Genomic DNA, 26,502 nt, shown 5'->3' with positions numbered 1-26,502 from the left:
TATTCAATGCTCTCCACTCCACAAGATGTCTCCCTCGCTGGTGCTCACTGAGCCGTTTGCGTCACGTTAATGGAGTTTGTGACAAGGAGAGTGAAGGTCGCTCTGCCAAGCTCGCACTCCTACACCGGATCTCGGTTATCCGCAGCGTTTTTGGGACGCCGCGTGCTGCATCGCCTTTCTCACCTGCCTCGTCCCCCACCCCCATCTCTCCATCTTTTATGTGGACACTCCACTCTGAATACATCAAACTCCAACTTCTGGTGACTTGAGATTATATTTAGTTGTGCAAAAACACAATTGGGCCTTCGAATAAATTGTGGTTTGCTGCATTATTTAAATTCATTTACTAATTTACATGATACATTTTCAATTAATACTAAGCAAAATGAAGTCAGCGTAGTGAGTTGGGAGACACCTCACAGGTTATCAGACAGTAGCGAGAGATGCCCAGTGGTGTGCGTGTGAAGGCGCCATCTGCAAACTTGTAATTGTGTTTTTTATTTAGCGGAGTTAGGCTAAAATTACTCGGGATGTCAAGAGTGACGAATAGAACACGTGAAAATGAAGTGCAAATAGGAGGAGTTTATAAAAAAACATTTATATATAATTTTTTTTAAATATATAAAATAAAGGGCTACACAGAGTGATGGTCCTAGCTTGAATGGTGGCCTGTGCGAACCTCCTTGGACCCACCTACATCTTGGACTGGTCACCAGCCAATCAATCGTCATGGTTATAAAGGTTTTGGATATTTTATTTAGTTTTGACTTTCGTTCTTTCATTTTATTTATTTTAAATTCATTTTTATAGCAGTTTTTTTAGTTGTGATTTTTTCAAAAATGAGTTATTTTTGTTTTTGTTGTTTTTAGCACATGGAGTATTTGTCAAGTGCAAGATAAAGAAAAAGTGGTCTGGGCAATATGGCCAAAAAATAAAATCTTATTTTTTTTCCCAGTCATTCAGGACAATTACGATTGTAATCGGTTTTAATCTAATAAACCTCAAAAAACTTTATTTAAAGGTTTTATTAATTTAAAAAAAAATAACGTGCAAAATGTTCAGACAACAATAATGTATATTCTAAATCAGTTTTAACATAAACTTGACATTCTTTATTTGTGCTTAAATGTGACAACAAATTGGTTGGTAGCTATTGTAAACATGTCTTGTAAACCACCCAACCAGCATCGGGCAAAATTACAACTCACAAAAACATTTGGATGGAACTGAACATAAGAACAACAGCTTTTAATAATCCAGAAGACAAAATTTGATTTGACGATTTAGCAAATTTTCAAGGATCCAATTTTTAAAATGACGATCAATCGAATGAATATCGATTTATTGCCCATCCCTACTAATATTGTCTAATAATTAAATTACAATGCTCAAACAACTTCTGTACCGATGTACAATAATACAGAAATAAATATATTTGGAATCAACCCTGAAGGCTTATAAGTTATATTAATTGACGAAGACAAAGGAATTTTTGCTAAAAGTACTATTAATTGTAATTACTATATTAATTATAGTTTCAGTTGGTGTTTTTTTAAATTTTTTTTTAATTTAATTAACAAAAATGTGTTTTTAATTTTAGTTGTACTTATATTTGTTTTATTTAATATTTTTTTATTATATTAATTATATAATTTTCACATAGACGGCCATTGACTTGTTTTCAGTGAAACTAACATGCACATTTTTGGAGTGTTTTGTTTCTCAGTTCAAACCGCCTGTGCTTGCTCAACATGGCGACCGGCGCGCGCCGTCAAGCAGCAGCTAACGATCCCATAGGTGACGTAGCCGCGCGATCGTCAGCCGGATAACGAGAAAGAGAGGGAGCGAGCGTGAGAAGAAAAGGCTCCGCGGGAACGCCGGGTAACGGGACAAGGACGGCAAAGTACTCGCTTGACTTTTCCCTCCCGCAACAACATCAACGTGGCGGGGGCCCCATGTATTTTTAGATGCCCTTTCACACAGCGTTTCGGCAGCGAACGTGCGAGACCCAAAAAGTGGCGATTGCTTTGTCACGCCGGCGCGCGATGAAGAAACAGAACGAGCCGGGGAAAAGGCTGTAACGAGGCATGATGATGGCCTTGTTTTACAGGCTGTATTCCTTCATTACAGCAACGGCTCTGCACAACACCGTAAAAGAGCACATAACACCGCAGTGCTGTATTTCTCCGTGGGTGTGTGGGTGTCGAGAGCGAGAAGCAGAGAAAGAGAGATGAGGTGTAAACGCAAAAATATTTAGCGCTCTCTGCCATGTCTTCAGCACTTCTGGCTATTCATCACCAAGCAGAATTAAAAGCCGAGCCAGCCAGGAGCAAGAGAGAGCGCCCAAGCCCCAGCTGGAGGAAGCTATTGGCTATTTGCATCCCAGGCAAAATTGTCTCAATAAAGCGGAAAGTTTCGTCATTTGTTCCAGCGGAAGCAGATATTTTTAGCGCGACAACAGCCAGCCAGCTGAGAACGTCACCCTCCGGTTAGGATGTCAAAATTAGGAGAGGATTGTTGAATTTGAAACCGGATGAGCGCAGCCGCGATGGCCCGCGGTACGAGCAGTGGCCTTTGAGTCTGCCGACGACCTTTCGGATGACCTCCTTAGCATGTAGAGCGTGTACAGCGTGTGGCCACACATGTATGATGAGGTCATATCTACATGTATGTGCAGCATGATTTGGTTGGCAGTTGGATTGATGGAGTAGATGTGTCGTTCGTAAAATCAAAAATAAATGACATCGCTGATTAATGGTTGATTATTTGTTCAGCCACAGGAAGTGCTAATAAGCCATTTTAAGCACGAGTTGATGAAAGCATCATCCCAACTGACATGTTAGGATACATAAATGTTTTGTTCACAAGGTGTCTTTAATTTGTGGGTAACAAACACACATTTTAGAATGAATTCATTAATGGAGCCTTTGACAACCACAAAAACAACACGCACACAATTTGTTCATTTGTATGTTAGCAAGCTAGTCCCTGGTTCGTGGAGGATGAATTAATCCAACGATTGTTGATTCTTGGCTGAACAAAAACACTTCCATAATGGCTGAGATGGCACATGAAAGACAACAAACGCAGTGAAAAAAATTGCAAAGTGTTGCATTTCTGTTTATTTGTTTTCTCATATGTTTGCTAGCAGGTAACTTCCTGGTTTATGAAAAAGAAGAAGAGGGGAGAGAATGCGATTCTAACATGACTCAATAGGACAAAATAAATTCCTCCGCTGGCATTTTTACCCAGAAATGTTTTCGCTAACCCTGCTCCTTCCATTTGCATGTTTGTGATTCACATTGTTTTTATAGTGTTGCAATGAGAAGAATAAGAAAAGCATTTTGCCAAAATGTATGCCTGAGTGAGTGAATGTTGTTTATTTTCCAATTAAATATTTTGCTATTGTTTTCCCATACACATTGGTCTTTATTCAATGTTTTGAAAAGTAAAAAATCATATGGAAAGGAAGCACCTCATATAGCAGAAACTATCATACAGACTTTACATTCCTGCTATTTTGCAGATTTTTCTGTACAGCATATTTTTGTTCTGCTTCCTGTTTATTTTGGGTGTAATGTCATTGTGGAACCACTAGATGGTGGCCCACTATTTTGTTTGACGCTGTAAATTTGAAAGAAGAAGAATGAAAACAAGAAGTATTTTAGCTCAGTCTGGTTTTTGCTGATTATTGAATGCACACTCTTATAATGTACATTTTTGGGCATGATTATTGATGCAAAACGTGAAATGATAATGTAGGTGAGTTAATTTGGATTTTTAAAAATTGATTTACTGTAAACATATAGCGGCATCGGTACACTGTACAATATTTTTGTGTTATTCATTGCTCTTACTGGCTCTCAAAATATTGTATGTGTTTAAATGTCTTTGTATTTTTATAAATGCGCTTAAAGACCTTTGAAAATGCAGGGCCATAAAGGATGTAAAACCAAACAAGAGGTTATTGTATATCACAAATGACTGCTCCTCCAGAATCTGTCCGTTTTCTACTAATTATAGCGCATTACATTTGATACAAAATCCTACTAAAATCCTTGTGAGAACATTCCACAGAGGCTCATCCAGTGCGTTTGATTATTGTATTGATGTAATTCGGCTCAGCATCCGTCCATTGACTTTGTCCTTTCTCCCATAGGACTACACGTTGACCATGTACTTCCAGCAAGCGTGGCGAGATAAGCGGCTCTCCTACTCCGAGATCGCCTACAACCTCACTCTGGACAACCGAGTGGCCGACCAGCTGTGGGTCCCGGACACCTACTTCCTCAATGACAAGAAGTCCTTTGTGCACGGCGTCACTGTCAAGAACAGGATGATCCGCCTGCATCCTGACGGCACTGTGCTTTATGGACTCAGGTAAGCCGCTTAAAGCTGCCCCCTCTTGTGTGCCATGATTAGCGCATTGATTACGAAGCGTAATGAGCTAACGAGGTTGTATCTGGTGCGTCGAACTGGGCAGTTTTTATGATGTACTGTATGCTGAGATATCGGAACTGATGTGGCTTAGATTTGAGTCACTCAAGCCAGGCAGAATGTCCAAAGCATGGTGGGGGATTTATGGTCGAAGAAACATTTGATCCAGTTTATTTTGGAAGTCTAAAAGCGCCGATAGTTGCCACTTGATGGCGCCAAAATCCAAATAATAGGAAAGTAGTAATTGCCGCTTTGGGATTATGGTTTATAGCATAGTTCAAACTATAGGCAATTGTCCCAACAAAAAAAAGCAAAAAAAAAGAAAGAAAGAAGCAATCTCCTTAAAGGAAAAAATAAATAAAATAAAAAATAAAATAATAATAATAATATACTTATATATATATATATAGCGCTGTCAAAGTTAAAGCGTTAACTAATGAATTCCTCCCCCCAAAAATATATATTTTTTTAGGTGAACACGAGTTACCTTCCTGTTATTGTCGGCAAGGCTCAGTTCCTAACTGGGTGTTTATTGGAACCTACAAATGCTCATAATATATAATAATAAACATTTGTTTGATCATTGCATCATATTTCTCCATAAACTGAGCATAGCCCTCAGAAGACTTTATAAAAATGAAAATGGCCAAGAAAGGTTTCCCCACCCCTGCTTTAAAAGATAGTACCTTTTTAATACTTCCAATCCATCATCGTAACAGTTTCACAATTGAGTGCAGCATCACTAAGAACATTTTTTGTCCAATGGATGCGCAGTTTTCTTGCAAAACATCCAGCTTTTCCTGACATTTTGCCTGTTCATAACTCCTAAAAGTAAAACATACATGTCAGGGCATATCATAGGCCGTCATTCTGAGCACCACTGCAAAGAAAAAGCCGTTGCCAGGGAAAAGCTATGTTACTTGTGAGAAGAGCTATTCAGTGACGAGGCAATTCTGTTGCAAGCTCAAAGAATTAAGTAGGACTAGAAAAAGAAGCTCAAGGCTGTATGAAAAAAAAAAAAAACACATTAAACAAGAGAACGTGGATGACAGTGCTGCACAATATATGAACGAACACATTTGAATCCAATTGAAAAATGGTTGTAATAGAATCTTTAGAATTTTTGCAAAGATATACTCCTAACCTGCATTATAGCTGAGGTTGAAGTTTCGTACTTGGCTAGCTAGCATTCCAAGTGTGTCAAGCTAATGCCGTAGTATGGGTGACATAGAGCACAGTTGATTATTTCAAACTCCAGCTTCATACAAGATGCACAGCTGACATTAACGAAATAATTAAATTCTACATTAGTTTTATAGTCTAAACTGCCTCTTCAAGAGTTATACAATAACTTATAACAGTGTCTGACCAATGAGGATGTAAATTAACATGGTACAACCCCCCCATAAATGTTCATATAAAATGTGGGAACTTTTCATTCTAGTCCTTTTTTTTTTAAACTTTTTTTGTCTAAATTCAGTTAGTTTTGAATAGTTATTATGTTGTCAAAAAGGCTTCAGTTGAGTTTTTAGTAGTTTTAGTGTAAGTATTACATAATATGTAGTATTTGTGAAGTGCAAGATAAAAAAAGGATTGTCACTAAGGATTGTATAACAAAGTAAAGAATGCTACAACTCACAAACAAGTGTTTCGACCTTCTTTCTTCTGTACGTACAGTACAGTAAAATCAAAAATGAGTTTCAAAACAACCCCATAAGCTCAACTGACTAAGACAAAAACAAAGGACTTCAGCTTCAATTCTAGTTAGCGCTAGCCATGCCGATTTTATGTTAGCTTAGCATTTAGCGTGGATTCTTCTCCGTATTTTCTCATTCCTCTGTGATTATGACGCTTGTCAAAAATGTAGCTTGTTTATTCGCCGCCACGCGGGCGATGATTACTGACTTAGCAGCAACTCCGCAAAGTGTTTAGGTGCACTAGTAGCCAGCTGAAGCAATTGCTAGCTAGCTTCTTGTGCATAAGTAACGCAGAGGTTCTTTCAGTCTCGTGACATGAGCCCAGCAAAGCTTTTTGGGACGGTCTTGGTGGTTCTTCTATATTCTGTAGACGGTTTTGCTATTCAACAATTTATATATTTTTTGCGATTTGAACCACTTATTCTAATTATCTGTTGTTTCTGGCCAGTGAATTCCTAATTGTGTTTTTGGTGGTTCTCCGCTCCATGTTTTTGGTCCGTAGCATAAAGCTGACTTGTATGAGATGGGTCTTGTATGTTCTTGGTGGACTTTGCTTTAGTATTAGAAAGGCTGCCCTTGCTTTGGCTAATCTTCTTAATATCGTTGGAATTCCAAGGTGCTTCGATCTTTCCATTCCGGTGAGGTGTGTAAAAAGCAGAAGCGGCACTTTCCTAATTTAGCTGCCTGATGATCATGAAAATCCATAATTGATTGGCCCATATCAATAATGAAGCAGTGCGATACAAACAAGCTATGTGTCCGATTTGGCGCGAGATGGTTCAACCCGTCTGCAAGTCGTCTCCGCTTGGCGTTGGACCGACGCACCCCAAAGGAGAATGCAATCTATAATTGATAACTCTCAATCAATAATGTAGCATTTCAATACAAACACCGAATCTGTATCTGCACCGAAGCCGTGCATGTGGACGCACAGGCCGGCAAGACCCGCCGGTTACTGCTGCTGATCCGTCGCCTCCTCCTCCTTCGCACAGCGCGTTGGCGCATTTGCACGTAACCGCCGATTGGTTTACATGCTTTAAAAACAAACAAAAAAGATAATAATTCAAGATGTTGCTGCATTCAGTCGTTCTCTCGCTAGACACGGAGATGCCTTCTTTTTTTTTGCGCAAAGGCTCCTTAAAATATTAAAGCATCTGCACTGCACCAGATTATTCATCCCAACATTTTGTTGAGAAATGTAATTCATAACACTCTGAGCCAATTATATAAGCCCAACACATATGCTTTGCATAACTGCCAAAAGAAATGGAGGCTGGGAGAGAGGGCTTGTTGTGAATTTGCGGGCGTGCGTGCAGAAGAGGGATGCAGTTGTTACCTCACATACGTCGCCCTTGTCAGTGCCGGGTGCCTCCCGGCTCCTCCATTATTTGCTTTGTGGGTTTGGTTCAGGTTTTATTTGATGCTAGCGCGTCCAGACACAAGCTGCTGTCAGAGTCAGGCCGGCCAGATGCCTGAGTGCTCTGAGCAGGCTGACACATACCTGCAGAGACGGGCGGCCCGGTTGCAACAGCAGGGCTGGAGAGGATGTGCGCAAGATGGCCAACTGAGTGAAGGGTCCTCACTGGGAAAAACACGATGTACGCCAATGCATCGCCAGTCACGGAATCACAGTGCAGGTCTGTGATACAAGAACATCATCAACATTCATTAGCTTGGAAATCCTGCTAGCGTCTCATATACGGTAATTTAGTGGTTTCCTTTTTTAGCCCAGGTATTCATAAAAAAAAAATTAAAAAAAGAGTCAATAAGGAAGATCGTGATCAAGATGATCCTTGATTTGCATTGATTGGGCAAAACATTTGTAATCGTAATTAATCACATAACTTCAATAGTCAACTCACGATTAATCGCAAATTTGAAATCTGTTCAAAATGTACAATAAAATATTTTTTTCTAAGTTTTTATAGTCTTGTTAACATAAAAGTTGGAAAAAATTTAAATAATAGAAATATGGCTGCATCTTTTAGTCACTGATACAGTAATTTCATAATAATTGATCAAATTGAGTTAATTAATTAAAAAGACGCGTGTGATATTGATTTGTGTTGAGGTCAGTTTTCAGCCACTGGATGGCATAATTGCATTTGTGAGACATGGGTGACAGCTCAGTGCATTTTTCTTTTCATATTAAGAGCGATCTAATACTTTAACATGAAGTAACTTGTGAAATCCTGCTCATTTTTAAAATTGTAAAATGCAACTTGACCCCAGTCTCCACAAATATATGCATTATTATTTCATTTATTACTGCAAAATTTTGACGTGGACGTGTCTGCTGCGTTGCGACTGGAATTCCCCCAGTACAGGCTTTCCAAGTAAGTGGCTGCCATTAATTGCACGTAAAAAAAAATAAATAAAATTGTGGCGTTAAAGGAACTTTAAATATATGTATGTAGTATTTTCCAAATTCTCGTGATTTTTGATCTCCAATGACCTGAACCTGCAGTGTGATCGAATGACACTGCCACCCTCACACATCCCTAAAAAAATCTTATGCATTAGCACAGCTGGCACACAACAAACCATCTAGTGAGAGAGGAAAGACCACATAGGACCTCCTGAAGCATGTTGCTCAAAATTCACAGGCAAAGGTCAAGAGAGGCAGATCCAGAGAGAAAGAGACGTGAAGGTCAGACTTCATTCAAAATGGAGAAATTATTAGGATTCTCCCTCCCTCCTCCTCTCGCTGACCCCGCCCCTCTCGCTATCTTTTGCACTCCTTTTGTGAGAGGACGTATCCTCACAGCTCACTAAAAGGCATCGCCCGGGCCCGGATGAGAAAAAGATGCTGAGTGGAGGAAGAGGAGTTGAATTCAGCCCTCTTCAAATCAATACACTCAACCTGCGCCTTTAAAGTTATCAATCTCACCCTTCAAGCCAATGATCAAACAAGGCTGGTTTGTATGTTCGGTGTGCTCGGACGAGCCTGGACTTTGGCACAGCAGACATCTTATTTTGAAATGTGGCTGCGCGGGGAGCTCTCTATCCAAAATGGAGGCATCTTCTCCATCTTCATTTCAACGTCTAGCTTCATTACGGGCTCAAATATGATTGGCTGCAAATGTCAGGTTGATTACGGCCGCGCTGGCGTTCCTAAGCTCGCACTCTTGAATTCACTCTGCGCTGTGACGCCGCCTCCAAATGAGATTCTGTCTGAATTTGTGGTGGTTGTGCTATGTCCGTAAACAAGGTCATTGGGAACAAAGGTGCACAGCTCCCCTCAGGGGCGGGGGGGTCCACGCGCACACTCGCATCCGCACACACACAGCAGCTCGGCCGGGAACATGCAGCAAAAACAGCCTTTTTTTAGAACTGCATGTCCTATTAGCTCGGACGCAGCGCAAATGTAGCGTGTTTGAATCTGCGTGATATGCTCCAGCGAGGCCTCTCCTCCGGCAGGTCGGGCAGAGAGGGGGGACCGGCTCGGACCGGCGCGGCCCGGCCCTGCCGTGATGGAGATGAAGCGCAAACAAGCCTGCGTGCTGCAGAGGTCCACTCTCGCTCACTGCAGCAAAGACAAAAGGAGGAAGGAGACAGGAAGGCGCCTCCTGCACAAAAATCGGGCTCATCGCCTCGCTCATTCTTTGCTGCTTATTAATTGTCCGTATCTGACATGCTAGCTGGGCTAACGGATGCTCAAGCCGCTCTTGATCGTTGATGCAGAGTCTCTGTCAGACAGAAAAGCTTCGAGACTTCTGCTGATGATGTAGGTGGGCTATAAATAGTCTGGTATTTATACCCCTGCCATTTTGGCCTCATTTTTTGTTCCTTTCCCCTGCTTCGCTTCCTCTGTAACGATTTAGTGGCAACGCTGACGGCGAGCGATCGATGACTTGCCAGATCGCCAAACATCGGAACAACATTTTAGTCATAAATGGGTAAAGTAGGGCGGAATTTTGACTCCTGCGTTAATCCCCCAATGCGCCACGGCCCTGCTAACTGGCTCTTACATAAGAGCCCAGAGAGCAAGAAAAAGGAGGCAGAATGTGAGAGAGAGGAAGACTGTCTCCACAGCTCAAAACATAAAATCCCTAACCAGCCCGGCTGGGCCTGGCGGAGCACATATTTTACATAGGAACGTTTCAAATAAGACTTTTCTGACAACTGTTCTCACTTGCGAAACTAGAAGAGAATTTTGACGGTATTTTGGATATTTGCAAAGCTCAAACTTGATCCTAATTCAGTACTTTTCAATTATTTTTTCGTTACCCAAAGGAGGAGGAAAATATGCCCCCCTCCAACTCTCCACCACGATTAAATAGTAATTTGTCTATGAAATGCTTGTAAGTACACCTCTGCAACGGAAGTAATGCTTCTTGCGCAGTCAGCCTCTGACAATGGGAGCACCACTGCCACCTGCTGTAGTGGATGTACAATTACACTTTATTCTGGTACGGCAAAAAAAAAAAAAAGTTCCCTAAGGTCATATGCGCCCCCTGACCCCCCTCCAACCCCCCAGGTGTCTATTTGAGAATGACTAATTGAACTATAAATACAATGGTACCTTGACTTCCAAGCTCGTAACTAGAACCCTAAACTGATTTTTTTTCTTTTTTAATTACAATAAAATAAAATAAAATATTCTGTCAGCCGATTCCTTAATACTTACAACAATTAATACATTCACATTTAAAGGCAATTACAGTTGATTTTTAGGAATGTTTTTTTGGGGGGAGGGGGTAGTATTTGAATTTCATTATCTTTGTAAAGTATTATGTTTGTTTTTGTCTTATTGCTCTCATCTGACTCCACCTACTGCTGAACCAATAGCTACTACAGGTTTTGTTACCATGACAACTGAGGGCGGAGCCCGAGGTTTGCAGCTGCTATTGCGAGAGCAAAGCCCCAGAATGATAGTGAAAAAATTAAGCGCGAGTAGGCAATAAAAGCTTTTTCACTCATGGAGGTAGGACTTCATACGCCGTGTGTATCTGGCTAATCTGTGTATCTAATTATTATTTTTTTTAATTGCAGCTCTTCTTACCTTTTTAGCTTTGACAGTAAATGTATGATTAAGCTGGTGCACCTCACTTTCGACATCAACAAAATTGCACTCGAAAAAAACGATCGGAACCCACTCACTCACATACATAGCCAAAGCTTCATGTGAAAAATAAAAAATAAACTTATCATATTCACATAGGATTGATCTTAGTGAATCATTTTCAATGGTTTAACACTGCTAATACAATAGATGAATGACTTGGGAGTGGTCGTTAATGACAAGTTAACCGAAGGCCGCAACCAATACTGATATCGTTATTATGGTGGCATGATGCTATCATGTTTTATACCAATCAGTGTGAGTATGTGTGCGTATCCTAAAGGCGTAGATGACGTCTCCATGGTTACATGCAGACAGCCTCTGGGCTTTGGCCCTGCCCGACTTAGCTCGGACCAACATGTCGTGTGTGCGTTACAGGAAGTACACTGAGAGGTGCTGTCGGATGTGGCTGACTCGCTTTTGGTTTAAGGACTGCGTGACCACAACATGAACCCTGTTTTCTTCACTTATGCGACAAAAGATAATCTCGCAACGATCCCAATTCTGTACATGTAGAATGTAACTAGTGGCAGACAAATGAGTGGCAACGAGCTTGAAGGCTGTAAAATGGAAAAAAGCTGCCTTGCGTGTGAGGTGAAAGAGCTTTTGTTTATTATTAATGATCATAATGAGGTGACGATGGGGACTTTTGTGCTGGACATAGAGGTCAGCAAATGAGGACCAACAAAGGGCCATTTACTAGCTTTAGCTTAGCTGTTGTGTGTGCAGAGTGATGTGTCAGTTGAGACCATCGTCAAGAATGTGCTTCCATTTACTGTGTTTTGTTACAATTGGTTTAATAAAGTGATTGAAAGAGAACCAGTGGCTGTTTACATCTGACCTCTGTCCAAACTACCTGCTATGGATTACAATTTGCTCTAACTAGCAATGGTAGAATTAGCTTAATAACTTAAGACAGCTCGACCTATTGTACTTAAGCTTATTTTATTAAATGCGAAATGATCCCAAATTTAGGACCCCCCCCCACCACCTTATCAACAGCATGTTTGTAATATTGTGTTAATTCTCGTTTCTATACAACGGTGGTATTAGGAGGTCAAAGAAGTCTGTTAAGTCCCTGCTCACACTCTGCTTTTGAATAATATTACAGCACAATGAACCGACTAGCGAAAGATCGATGTTTTTCAGGACCAATACTGACTAATAGTAGTCAAGGAGGTCGATAACCGATATTTAGAGCCGATATTCACTTTGACTAAAAGGGAAATTAAAATGTAAAAAAATAAATAAATTGCAAAGTTTTTTTTCTTTAAAAAAAATCTTAGACAATGGACGAAAAAGATCGATATATTTTTCAGGACCAACACCGATTATTAGTAGTCAAGGAAGCCGATAACCGATATTTAGAGCCGATATTTAACAACAAAAAACAAAAAAGAAATTGCAAAATCTAGGTTTATTTTTTTATTTTTTGTAATCTTAGACAATGGACATCTTTGATCTAAAATTTTAAGAAAAAGTTCAGGAAGATCCCAGGGTCATCGGCATGTTTTAAAAAGTTACATGAAAACTTAAACAAGTAAATAGCTCCCTATTATTTTCTCAGTAAATCAAGTTTTCCAAAAAATTTCTGGAATGTTGCATTTTCACGTATCATAGTTTTTTTTCAAACAAAAACAGAAGGTTCAGACAGTTTCCAGGATTGACAGCATCTCTTCTAAAGTTATCTGAAATGTTGAATAAATAATTCCTTCAAGTTAACACAGTTTTAAATTGATCTATTATCAGCCGTCAGTTTTAGTTTTTTTTGTTTTTAAAAGACCGATGCCTTTATGAGTCAAAATGGTGAATACTGGCACAGATGATCCCTAGAATTGACATGTACAGAACATCGATTTAATCAACCCGGCCGATAATATATAAAAATATCCAGCAAGTATATTAGAAAAACAAACCAGCATTTTGAGTGTGTGAATATTTGCCATCATCACATTTTACGGGGACTCGTCCTCTCTCCAATGACGCTCGCAGCTAACGGACCGCTGTCTTTTCTGTGTCCAGGATCACCACCACTGCAGCCTGCATGATGGACCTGCGCCGTTACCCTCTCGATGAGCAAAACTGCACCCTGGAGATCGAAAGCTGTAAGTACCGTCGCCCCTGACAACGGGCTCTCACTCCCACTCGCCGACGTAGATTTAGATCCCACGTACGCATGCAGCTCTGTGGGTTTTTGAAGAAAGCGCAAAGGTAGAAAGCGGCGTGATAACGCGGGATGTAAAATGCTGAGAGAGGCTGATGAGATACGGATCATGAAGGCGAACATCACCGGCTGATAACATCCAGCCTAATTAATTCAGCTGCAGCCTTGTGGATGTTACGCATGGAGGACCAAAACTGCCAAAATTCAAAATAAATAAATGACTAAATAAATAAATAAATGACTAAAAGGGAAAATAAGAACGGATATGAAAAATATAATTAGAAAATTACATTAAAAAAAATATATATAAATGGAAATAAAAATAAATAAATATATACATAAATAAATACATTTGTATTTAATTTTTGAATTATATTTTTATACATATTATATTTTTTATTTTATTTTCACTTTGAGTCTTTTATTTAGTCATTTATTTATTTATTAAGTCATTTATTTATTTTGAATTTTGGCAGTTTTGGTCCATACTGCCAGGATGAAATGTCATTCAAATGAGGGGGCGGTCCTAAGCGTGTCTTGGGTTGGACTCTGCCGTTGCAAACTGCCTTTCATTGGTCGAGTGAGAGGCTTGGCGAAGAAGGAAGTCTCGCCGGCTTGCATGGAGAGCCCCAGCAATGGACGACTATCTTGTCCACTGTCACCACAATCTGTGACTTGAGTTGCTCGACAACAAGTCGAGGTGACACGCTTAGGACTGCCTCCTCATTTGAATAACATTTCGACCTGGCAGTATGGACCAAAACTGGCAAAATTATAAATAAATAAATGACTAAAAGTGAAAATAAAAACAAATTCAAAAATTAAATACAAATGTATATATATATATATATATATATATATATATATATATATATATATATATATATATATATATATTAGGGGTGTTAGGAAAAATCAATTCGGCAATATATCGCAATATTACAGCGCGCAATTCTCGAATCGATTCAATAAGCGGCCGAATCGATTTTTAAACATCAATTTTTTATGGGAATATTCAACAAAACGTCTTATTTAGGCTTAGGATTTACACACTAAGCATGGAAGAAAGTTATATTAATGGAACATTAAGTCTTAATCTTTGATTTCAGTGCTGTTCAAACATGAAACTTTTCAGATGAATACATTTTCATACAAATCTTACAGTGTACATGTAAAAGTTTACTGATTAGTATTTTCAAAATTTAAGGGGAAAAAAAATCGCAATAATCAATTTACAGATTCGTATCGGCATTCATCGGTATCGAATCGTGACCTATGAATCGTGATACAAATCGAATCGCCAGGTACTAGGCAATTCACACCCCTAATATATATATTCATTTTTTGGATGTAATTTTCGAATTATATTTTTTTACGTCAGTTTTTATTTTCACCATTAGTCATTTAATTATTTATTTAATCATTTATTTATTTTGAGTTTGGTGAGTTTTGGTCCTCCATAGTTACGCCGCCATGTTTGCAAAGTACAAAAATCTCATTTCTCATGGAGTTTGTCATTTTGAAGCGCTGTGAAGAGGAGGGGCGGCAGGGTGTAACATAAGAGAGGAAGATGAGGTCCTCGTCGCGCTTTATCTGGGTCCCCGGGGAGGAGGATTATGGGGCTGGGATGCGGTGTAGGGCTCACTCTTTCTGGGTTTCATCGCAGTGTTTGCCGGAATTAAGTGCCAATGGGAAAAAACAGCGGCGGGTCAGAACCGCCTCTCCGCGCTCCTCTTCCATTACGCTCGCCATCGCTCTCCTCATCACTTCCTCATCTCTTTTCTTTGCACACTCTCATCCTGCAGCCTTTTTATCTCTTTCTCTCCATCACTCATAACCTCTTTTTTTTCCTCCTCTTCTCTCAGGCACACACACACTGAAGCACGCAGGCCCGGTTTTGATCAGCAGACAGTATCTGCTCTCATATGGATTAACTGGCAGCGTTTTTAACGTTGGAATCGCTTCATGCCAGAACATGCTATTTTATTCAGACTAATGAGCGCAGAGAACTCTCACTTGACTTGATAAACTTGATGCATTTTTAACAGACACGAGTCTTAAAAGCCCGGATAGCCCCGTGCTCCAGCAACAGGGACTCCCGTCACTGGTTTGGCATGCTGGTTTGCAAGTGAGCCATCAAAGATTTACAATGGGTCCGCTGAGTCCAACATTGGTTTAATTCTGATTAGTTTGGATATCGCAATTTTGCAAAGGAAATAATAGAAATAAAGTACAATATAACAATACAGGTGATGTTTTAAGTAGAATTCGATCATTCATAACAGTGTACAGTGGATATAAAAAGTCTACACACCCCTGTTCAAATGCCAAGTTTTTGTGATGAGACCAGGATATATCATTTTGAAAGTTTTTCCACTGCTAATGTAAACTTAATTCTCCCCCCTCCTTTTTGTTGAAAAGGAAAATAAACATAACGTAAGATTATGTGGGTGCATAAAACATGACACCCTCTTATGACTTGGGATGTGGCTTTGTTGAGAATCACATTTACAAAAAACTCATGTTAAATAGGAGGCAGGACACCTCTGCCACCATTTAAAGCACTTTTGATTAGCCCCAACGTTCAGTAGTTCTAATCTGCTTTAACAACTTTTTTTTTTACTTTCTATTAAAAGCCTGAAGGTTTTGTCCTAACACTGGTATTTAAACTGTTCATAATTCCCTCCACCTCGCCTAAGGGCCCCAGTTTCAGCTGAAGAAAAGCAGTTGAACAGGGGTGTGTAGACTTTTTATATGCAATATAAGTGTGTGAAAAGAAGTTATAAATAAAGCTAAATAGAATAAACAGAAATAAAAACACCCCATTCCAAAAACATGCATGTTAGGTTAATTGAAGACTCAAAATTGTCCACTAAAATAGATTTATTTGATTATTTAACCTTGAGATCTAGCGTTGCCCTTTCAAACCTGCATTTTTTTCTGCTGGGCAAAATTTCTTCTCTTTTTTTTAATGATTTTGACTCTTTTCCCACATAAGAACAACATGGAAAACCTTTTTGGGGGTTATCTCATGTTTTTAGTTATAGTGCACGCCTGGATAATATAGCTGTAACGTGTTGTAAACTTACCAAGCTTATATGCAACGTTTTTAACACGAACATCATGTAAATCAATTTGTGATTGTGATTGGTTCGTTAAGATCCAATCATGAACCAGAAGTGTCATCCAAATGAATATATGCGTTTTATTGGTTTAGACACGCGAATATATCATGTCCACTGGGACCATCCATGGGTCTAAAGGGGTTAAGGTTCATGTACAATTTCTAACCTCACTAGTAAAACAATTGTGTCTTCTTAGTAGTGTTTATTATTTTCCATTCCTCCCTTCCACTATTGTATCTAGCCTTAGCGATACACAGTCGATTTACGAGTGTGCTGAAATGTCTCTGAAATGTAGCTGGACTTTAAATGGGGAATTTGCTATTTATAACTGTGAACTTTTATCATTTTTGAAATGTATTTATTGTTACTTTAAGTTTAAGTTTGCTGTAGTTTACAACTGCCATATGAAAAATATTGACCTCCCAACATAACGAGGTGTTATGAGATAAATACACATCATGTTCGCGTTTTCTTTAGCTGCCCGGTGCTTGACAAGCTGCTACTCCATTCAGTGCCATTTTACTATCCAAGTCTGGTTGTGTCCGTTTCTAAAAATAGCAAATTGGTCAGGTTGCCATATTTATTGAGGCCTCAGAACACGAGTCCAAGGGATGACGTCACACTATTACATGCAACACTCATTTTAGGCGGTCGAGCATCCGGTTATTTTAAGTGCACGTCCACATTGTCATCACTGATATCATGAGCGGCGCCCTGAGCAATTTCTCTTTCATTAGCACAGAAACAAAGAATCGTGTGCTCATTTCAATAATTGTACATTGATTGATTGGGCACCTGATTCCCTTTGATGGAAGGACAACACTTCCATGCTGATTCTTGCACAGGCAGAGGCCATGCACACACACACACACACACACACACACGCACGCACGCACGCACGCACGCACGCACGCACGCACACACACACACACACACACACACACACACACACACACACACACACACACACACAGAAAGCAATCAACTTTCCAAAAGGCATACTTTATCATATGGGTACTCTTATGGGGCTAATTGTTACATATAGTAAGCATGTATAGTATATTTTAATTGATATACTATATCATTATAGTTTATTAAGCACTTAGGTTATAAAAACTATTTTAATGGAATTTGTCAAAAAGCAAGGCTTCGTCTAGTTGCGCTCATTGAATAGAGTTAGTCTAATATATAACTCTGACGGATGTGTCCAATCAGGTGTAGTTTCACTCCAAAACAACATTATATTGTGTTATTAATTTTATGAATTGATAGGTAATCAAATTTTGTCCAAAATGTATTATAATAAATTTTTTATTAGGTCTGTCCCCGGGGCCAACAAGTATTACCCATAGCAGCAACATGTACAAGTAGATTAATGATACTCTGAATTTTAATGTATTACAACAACAACAACAACAACAAAAACATAATTATAAATCCCTTTGCTGATAAAATGTGTGCCTGCCAGGCAATATAAAAATCAATAAATAACAAACAGAATTTTACCGTGACAATCAGTGACGCAATAAAAAACTGCCCAAAAGGCCTGTTAGCATATTAGTTCACAGTACAATTGCGCTTTAATTTATGATAAAAACATATGTAAGTAAGAAGCATTTATGCTCAAATCTGAAAATCCTGCCAAGTGATATTCTCAACAATTCCCGGACTATTTAAAAATACCACAAAGCATGATATGAACTTAAATGATGTGAAATTGTTTTCAACCTTTTGCTTTGTGCTCAACAGATGGCTACACAACGGATGATATCGAGTTCTACTGGCGAGGAGGAGAAGGCGCCGTGTCCGGCGTCGACAGGATCGAGTTGCCACAGTTTTCGATCGTCGACTATAAACTCATCTCCACAAAGGTGGTCTTCTCCACAGGTATCGAAGCAATGCTTCTGTTATGTTTTACGACTTGCTTTCTCATTGGCCAAAGCAGTACAGAGTTATAAAGACTGAGCCCTGCTGCAAGGTTATAAACTAAAAGGTTTACTTTCCATTAGATGTTACTAGGAGTTGAGCCGATTAACTCATTCACTCCCAGCCATTTTCACTGAAGCAACCCCCTTCGCTCCCGGCTGTTTTCCTTGATTTTGACTGATTTTGCAAGGCCTGTGTTCTATTGCTATAAAAAAAACATGGAAACACCTACCAAAAGAAAGATTAGAGTCTCTTCTTTCATCAGAAAAAAAAGGATATTTGTATCTGTTTCCATTCTGCAGCAATTAGCATTAGAATATAACTAAGTTTCATCATTATTCACAAACCTATTTATGGCCCTGGCTGATCTCTTATACTCTGCTGCCACCTGCTGGCATTTTTTTGTAATAACTACCATTGCTTTAAGCCATCTTTATGTCAGAAGCTGCATCAAAGCCTTCTGTATGCTCTTACATAAAAAAATTAAATACAAATAAAAAGGTGTAAATACGTTTTTGGGAGTGAAGGAGAAAGTATTTAAAAAACGTCTTATTTCGGTTTGAATGAGTTAATTGACGGGCGACTTTAATATTCCGCATGGCCAACCTGGCAACACAAACTTCATGTGTCTGTGTGGGCCAGCGAAAATAAGATGATGGTGGATGAGAATAGCGGCTACCTTCACTAGCTTCGGCTATTTTGATCACTGCTAGTCTTAAAAATATTCATACCAGTAGCACTTTGGGATTAGCGGCGAGGAATGCGGGCATAACTTTATGGACACTACAAGTGAGTGTGATTTTTTTTTATACCAAAAATGTGACTAATAAAAGTACAAGAAGAAGATATGTTTGTTGAGGCTATACATAGCATTTGTAGTATATTTTTGTTATTTAAATGGTAATGGGTTTCTACCTTGCCTTCACATGTGTTGATTTTATTTCAAATTTTTGCTGCCATATTTGTATTTTTTTTTTAAGATTGTGTAAACAAACAAACAAGACAAGATGAATCAAAACTCAATGTAATCAAAACCAAGTCAACACGACACAGATAGTCGACAACTAAAAATCTGTAGTCGGTCAATCCCTCCATGCTGCACAATGGCGTCAAAGCACTGCTTTCCTATTAGACAGGGCTATGGCCTGACTAAAGAAAGCTTCTTTCCTCGCGTCAACATCGTTCCTTGCCATCAAGAGGCCACAAGATGGAGTCAATGCCCTACTTTTATCTAAGGCAGGCTTTTTCTCCTGAGCACAAAAAGTGAATCGGCAAATTAGCAAATAAGCGAGATGACACTTTAAATGTCGCATTAGCGTCATTGGCCAAGTGGACATTCATTGAGTAAAAATCTCTTTTCATTCCTTCTTCCTCCTTCAGGTTCCTATCCCCGCCTGTCCCTCAGCTTCAAGCTGAAGAGGAACATCGGTTACTTCATCCTGCAGACATACATGCCTTCCATCCTGATTACCATCCTCTCCTGGGTCTCCTTCTGGATCAACTACGACGCGTCTGCTGCCAGAGTGGCCCTGGGTAGGACGGCCCGGCTGCTGCTAACAATAACCCCCAGTTACATCACAAAAAGCCGTTCCACATACATTGTGTCTGTCATGCGTCTGATGTGTGTTTTGACTGCTTTTCTCATTAGCTTTAAGCATGCCACTGATAGTAGATTGTGATAGGCCGCCAAGCTAAATGTCTGTTGTTCAGATGACTCCATGCATGACTCATGCAGAGAGAGGCGCAGCGGCTCGACCTTGAAGCGTGCTGTCTTCCTCTCTGCCCGTCTGTCTTTCACCGGCCAGCTAAGTGAAGCCCCATTACAATAATGCACTTTTTCATATTTCGAGCCGCGCTTAAAACAAAATGCCACGAAGCTCAATTTTGGCGTTGGGCTCGGAAGGTCAGAGCCGCAAGAGGAGCCGGCTCCCGGCGTTTATGTGTGTCATTCTTGTCACGCGCCATTTGTGTTCGCAAGTGGGACGCATGCAGGTTGGAGGCCCGCATGGGATGTTTGGACGCGAACGCGATTTCAAGATCTAACCGCTCGCAGCGTCCTGCGAACATGCAGCGGCGAGCGAGTGCAGCCAATGAGACAGGAAGGAGGCTGCGAGCTACACAAACCGCTGGGTTATTTATAATACGTGTGAATCTGACCAAATGCAGATTGTGCATGCAGATGACTAATGTGTATCAAGCACAATGCGTGCACGTAAGAAAAAGACAAACAAAAAAAACTGGTGAATCGTGTTGTGACTAATAGCAGATGTTTGACAGCACTACACTTTGTTTATCGTCCTTTTGGATGCATAATTGCATACATTATTAACACTCACATGCGCTTATACTCCATGGAGTCATAATAATAATAATTATTATTATAATAACAATAATGGTACAGTAAACCCCCTCCATCATGGGTTCGTGGTCCGGCTATTTCACTTTTTTTTTTCCCCCCTCCGTAGCGCAACTTGTGAGTGTAATTCCACTATTGACCACTAGATGGCACACCATACACAGTAGTTTGACACAAAATTTGAAGAATGAAAACAGTAAGTCTATTTTAAGCTCATTGTTTGCGTTTGCTGAAAATGGTGAAAAAAATCCTCTGTAATATTGTATGCCTACAAAAAGCAACGACTGTAGGTTAATAATAATAACAGTAATAACAAATATATTAATACCGTACACCTCCCTACATCGCGGGTTCCGAGTACTTGGCCCTGTTATTCCGCAGGTTTCTTTTTTCTTCTTTTTTTGGTACAGTTTATAGCTAAATTTTGTTATGGTTCCCATTTATTTTGGGTGTAATTCCACTATCGGCCACTAAATGGCAACACACTATTTAGTTTGACACTGTAAATTTGATGAGTGAAAACAGGAAGAAAGCCTATTTCATTCCATCATCCTAGCTTTTGTAGAACATTTTTGAATTTTAAATCCTGTTTAATCCTGCTTTTTACGCCTACAGAAAGCGATATCTTTGGACATAAATATAGATGTTTATTGTGAGATTATAAGTAAATTTCAAATATTGCTATAATTCCAAATTTTACGGCCATCCGTGGCGTTCTAATTTTGTGCCAGCACTGTATGACGGGTTTCTTGGTTTACGACATTACTGACGTGTGCTTTGAAGTTGCAAATGGGAAACGTCACGCAATGAACTAGCTTGGGCAGCGGCGGAAGATTATGTTGATGCTCCGATCAATAAGTTACTGTATCTACTATTTTCCATTTGATTGTATTATAATTATGGCCGAGAAGTGTTTTTCCCTCAAAGTACTCCGGCTTAATAAAACACATCCCCAAAACCTTTTTTTTTTTAATGGACAAGTGTTTTCACAGGACAGCGACGTTAAGGGATGAATTATCCTTCATTCTAAATTGCTGACTTGTGAACAAGGCTAAAAGTGTTTCCCAACCTTTATTGGGCCAAGACACAATTCAGTCTATGTGGATATGGAGCGAATTGTCCTCTGCCATCAAGTGGAAGAGCATTCGCATGTTCTATCAGCATAAGTAGATGATATATATTTGTAGTAAACACCCCACACTATGGCTTGAACTCAACCTTTCCCCTAATAATGTTGGCGAATGTTGCTTTTCTAGGGATCACCACGGTGCTGACCATGACCACCATCAACACGCACTTGCGAGAGACGCTCCCTAAGATCCCCTACGTGAAGGCCATCGACATGTACCTGATGGGCTGCTTCGTGTTCGTCTTCCTCGCCCTGCTTGAGTACGCCTTCGTCAACTACATCTTCTTTGGCCAGGGCCCGCAGCGGCAGAAGAAAGCGGCCGAGAAGGCGGCCACGGCCAATAACGAGAAGCTTCGGCCCGACCCCAACAAGGTACACGTGCGGGCAGCGCTCTTGTGAGAAGATTTGTTTATGTATGTGTGTGTGCGTGTGTGTGTGTTGGTAGACAATGACTTTTTCCCTCCAGATCAATGTGACCAATGCTAAATGTCCTCTTACACTCCATTTATACGTGTGTGTGCCTCCGAAGGAGTGAATGTTGAAGCAATGAGTGGCGTTGTTACACTTGATCTCCATGTTGCTGTGTCTCTGAAAGGGCAAGGAGCAAAAAAAAAGAAAAAAAAAGAGAAAAATCCTTGGATGTGACCTCCCCGTTTCAAGTATTCTGCAGCTAGCGCCAACAGCAGCAACATATACCAAAAGAAAGAAAAGAAACACCCTTTCCTTGTGAGTGTGGCAAGCTACAATTTCCCAGAAGTAACAGTGCTGATTTTGTATGCTTGCAGTGGCTGGTGGGAAATGTAGTTCAGAGAGATGATGCTCTGTATGCCAGAATGAAACAGAGGGAAATTGACGCGTATGACTCGATGTGGGATCCCATCTTTGTGGACGATGCCGCATTAGGACTAGGCGAGCAAAGAAATAAGGTACTGGAGGTTTTGAAAGTCAAAACTAATGATGTCATCAATCTGAATCGATCCCGATCAGAGGAAAATGCTGTTAGTTTTTTTTTTTTTTTGTGCATCTCTTTAAGTTCCATAGACTTTTTTTAAGGCAACTTTGATCATCACTCCCACCATTGTGTTTTTTTCTCCCTCTCTTGGTTTGCTCTTCATGCATTTTCCTGACGCCCACGGCTTAGCAGTTTGATTTCTGCAGGCTTTCCCTAAATTCTACTTGAGCTGTACATCGCATTTGATGGACAATTACAAATATGACACAAGAGGAGAAAGCGTCAGTAGTCGAATCATTGAGATACAAACACAGAGAAGTCACTGTGGGTAAAATGGGATTGCTCGATCAGAGATCATTCAAGCGATATGACTTCTAGTGGCTTCACTTCAAAAACAATACTCACAGGCCTAGCTGATATTCGGGACCTTTTCCTCAGAAGTCAGGCGATGGATGAAGAAATGTTCAAGTGAATTCACCTTTCCTGACCCACCCGAACCTTCTTAGCCTCTCCTCCATTTCTGCCAAGTCCCTAAAGTTTCTCTCAACCTTCTCCTGTCACATTTTCCTTTGCCTTGCTTCCTCTTTGATTTAATCACGTTTGTCTTTGTTGTGAATCGACAGAATTTTAGCCACACCGGTTGAAATTCTGAGATGAAATTTGTTTGTGCCATGTGTTTTTTGCTTTTCCAGGAATGTTATGTCATAGTGCTGTGGTTATACGATCACGTACACTTACAGATGATCAATAGTTTAGAAAATGTACAGTGGAACCTCTTAATTCGAAACTAAACCAACCTTATTTATTTGTATTTATAACGTTTCCAGAGGGAACCTTATTACCACCATTCAGATGAGCAAGTTGTTACTCTTTTGTGAAATATGTAGATATGTAACTTTGACTATCATGACCAAATTAACCTCAGCTGACTCGAAATAGTAAAATAATAAAAATAAGGACGTGGTGGTGTGCTCACATTTCCTTATAGATCTGTCACCATCGAATCTTGATAATTCCACCGAATAATCGAGTAATTAGTGAAACGGTATTAGCCTATGCTAAACAGTTAGCAATCGCGATTAGCATTAGCGCGCTAGAGATGAACACTTAAGGTAAATAAACACCATTTAGTTCACACATACATCATTATATCTGCATTACACATGTAATAGTGTCTTAAAAGTCACTTACAGACGGTGCTTCAACATTATTCCATGAGTAAACAAGGATAGAACTAGCTGTTAGCTACATGTGGTCAATAACGTCCTGTTCTTGTCTTCTTCTGGGCATGTTTAGTGGATGACTGCCCTCTACTGGTTAAGTGGTGAACACCTAAAACTGAGTGGCAGGTTATATTTTAGAATAATAATTAAGTGCTCTTTATGACGTTCACAACTTCCTTTCCTGTGTTTTGGGTAAGCTCAATGTGCTGTATTGTCTTTAACGAAAGCCCACTAAGTACTAAGCCGGTGAGCGTTTTTTAAGCAGACGAACATCCGCCATTTGGCCACTAGATGGTGCACTAAAAGAAGGAAAAAAGATCAGATCACAGCTGCCATTCAATACTGCGCGCGCCAGCAAAATAAATGCGTGTATAAAACATGGACGACCCAAACATGGTTCCGACGGAGCTTCGAGGCCGAAAATTTTAGTCGACTTATCCGACTTGGTCAACTTTGTTTTTCTTTTAACCAGCCCTAGTTCCTTATAAACATAATTTGTGTTCATTCTTCCATCATGTCAAGGACTTTTGACCTCTCATGCACCAAATTTAAAGGGAATGAGAGGACGGCGAATCAAGTGTTCACGATATGATTACACCGGTCTGCAAAAATACCAAAACTTAGTCTAGCCCGCCCCTGCGCAGATCTAGACTGCGCCTTACGCCAGACTTGCAAAATAGAGCCCCTAGTGTTAGTCCGTTGTAAATTCCGAATTTTCCAACTGGCATAGAGGTTCCACTGTACTGCTTTTCTAAGTCAGTGTTCACTCATCACGCGTACATAGCGCAGCTGACCTTAGCTGTCTTCGATTTCCCACGAGCAGTCACTTCTCATGGCTCCGCCTATCTTTGCACCCTCACGCTGCAGATGACTCCCGACGACAACATCCTGTTCAGCACCCTGGAGATGAAGAACGAAATGGGGGGCGCCGGAGATCTGTCCCGGGGCCTGGGAGCGCCCGGGGACCCCCGCAACACGATGCTGGCCTACGACAGCTCCACGCTGCCGTACCGCAGGGCGGCCATGGCCCGCCAGAACTATGGCCACAGCGCCTTGGAGCGCCACGCTCAGAAGAAGTCGCGCCTACGGAGACGGGCCTCGCAGCTCAAGGTCAACATCCCGGACTTGTCCGACGTGAACTCTATCGATAAGTGGTCCAGGATGATCTTCCCCACCGTCTTCTCCTTCTTCAACGTGGTCTACTGGCTCTACTACGTCCATTAAGCTCGGCGGCCATCTTGAAGCAGGCTCACAGAGATGGGGATCAGGGGATTTAGCTGGAATAGAGAAATGGTGTGAATGAGTGATGAACGGTGCACCAACTTTTAGCGGGTTCATTTTAGACAACGTGAAGAGAGTGCAAAGACATTTTTGGACAGACAGCAGCAGCGGCAGCACCAACACTTCGGTGACTCTTAGCATTTGGGAAACACCTTCCGCGGATTGGACGACCACTTTAAAAACAAGAGTTTTAAAAAGGACAGTAATGGTGCAGGAATTTCAATATATCACTAATATTTGTCATTCGTAGCTTACTCTCTGTGGATCAAATATTTATGCTTGTGTTTGCATATACTTTAAGGATTTGTTTTGTTTAGTATTTACTTCGTAGCCGAGCTGTCTGCATCCGGGAAAGCTTTATAAATGATTTCAAAGGAGTCATCCTTGATAGTCTATTTTCCTATAATTACTGTAAATCCAAAACATCCTTTAAAAAGCATGTTCACGTTTGATTTCATTTGCATCTAAGTTGCCATGAAGATGATAGTGACGATGGCGTGGACGTCGGAATTGGCAGTGCCAATGCTGGGCAGAAAAAGACACGATGGACACCCGGTGAAGGAGTTGTTGGACTTTATTTTGTGGTTTTTTTTTTGCTTTTGCAGCACGGACCAAATCAAGTCCAGTTCACCCTGTTTTGTTTTTGTTTGTTTGTTTGTTTGTTTTTAACAACTGGTGGAAGAAGATGAATCGGCTGCCCTTTCATTGCAATCAGTTGCTGCATAAATATGGCAATCCACAATCATCTTTATCAGTAGAATTGAATGATAGAAGTATGATACGTTTCATTGTGGTTAGGTTTTTGTTCTGAAAAAAAAAATGTAGATAAATATAAATCATGTTAAAAGAAAAAGAGATGATTCATTTTTATAAATCAATACTCACGTTGTGTAAATATTATCAATTTATTCTATTTAACTGTTGTTGTTTTACAGTTGAATTACACATTAATAATTTTCCATGCCGTCAAAAAAAAAGAAAAGAAGAAGAAACGAGCAATTCAACTGAGCTTAAAAGAAAAAGAAAAATGAAACACAAATTCACAACTTTGCTGTTGATGTGCTTTTTGGACTTTTCTCCCTTTTCTTTCTTTTTAATGGACTCTTGAAGCACCTCCTTGCTGAAACTAAAGCACTTCCAGACACCA

General features: G+C 40.1%; 1 protein-coding gene and 1 long non-coding RNA gene across 4 annotated transcripts in view; one reads left to right on the top strand and one right to left on the bottom strand.

Moving 5' to 3' along the window:
* Positions 1-26,502, top strand: part of gabrb2a (gamma-aminobutyric acid type A receptor subunit beta2a) — a 38,836-nt gene extending 12,334 nt beyond the window's left edge. The window contains exons 4-10 of one of the 2 annotated variants that reach the window (XM_086084725.1): positions 4,160-4,380; positions 13,222-13,304; positions 18,238-18,375; positions 19,795-19,947; positions 22,027-22,271; positions 22,685-22,825; positions 24,942-26,502. In XM_086084725.1, coding sequence (XP_085940851.1) covers positions 4,160-4,380; positions 13,222-13,304; positions 18,238-18,375; positions 19,795-19,947; positions 22,027-22,271; positions 22,685-22,825; positions 24,942-25,298 — 1,338 coding nt within the window. In that variant the 3' untranslated portion in view covers positions 25,299-26,502. The remainder of the gene's footprint in view (positions 1-4,159; positions 4,381-13,221; positions 13,305-18,237; positions 18,376-19,794; positions 19,948-22,026; positions 22,272-22,684; positions 22,826-24,941) is intronic. The other variant, XM_086084726.1, reaches the window with a different exon arrangement.
* On the bottom strand, positions 4,971-25,539 carry LOC147168710 (uncharacterized). 2 transcript variants are annotated; one of them, XR_015095955.1, is made up of 4 exons: positions 24,869-25,539; positions 7,636-7,773; positions 7,471-7,557; positions 4,971-7,168 (listed from the first exon to the last, which is right to left on the bottom strand). It is a non-coding gene; the product is annotated as an uncharacterized LOC147168710 (long non-coding RNA). The 2 variants fall into 2 exon arrangements; XR_015095954.1 differs by lacking the exon at positions 24,869-25,539 and adding an exon at positions 24,043-24,126.

Source organism: Leptonotus elevatus, chromosome 9 (assembly GCF_054856555.1).
Source record: "Leptonotus elevatus isolate MCC_2025b chromosome 9, RoL_Lele_1.0, whole genome shotgun sequence".
NCBI lineage: Eukaryota > Metazoa > Chordata > Actinopteri > Syngnathiformes > Syngnathidae > Leptonotus > Leptonotus elevatus.
Note: the sequence above shows the minus strand (reverse complement) of the source record. Positions and strands in the feature narration are given on the sequence as shown.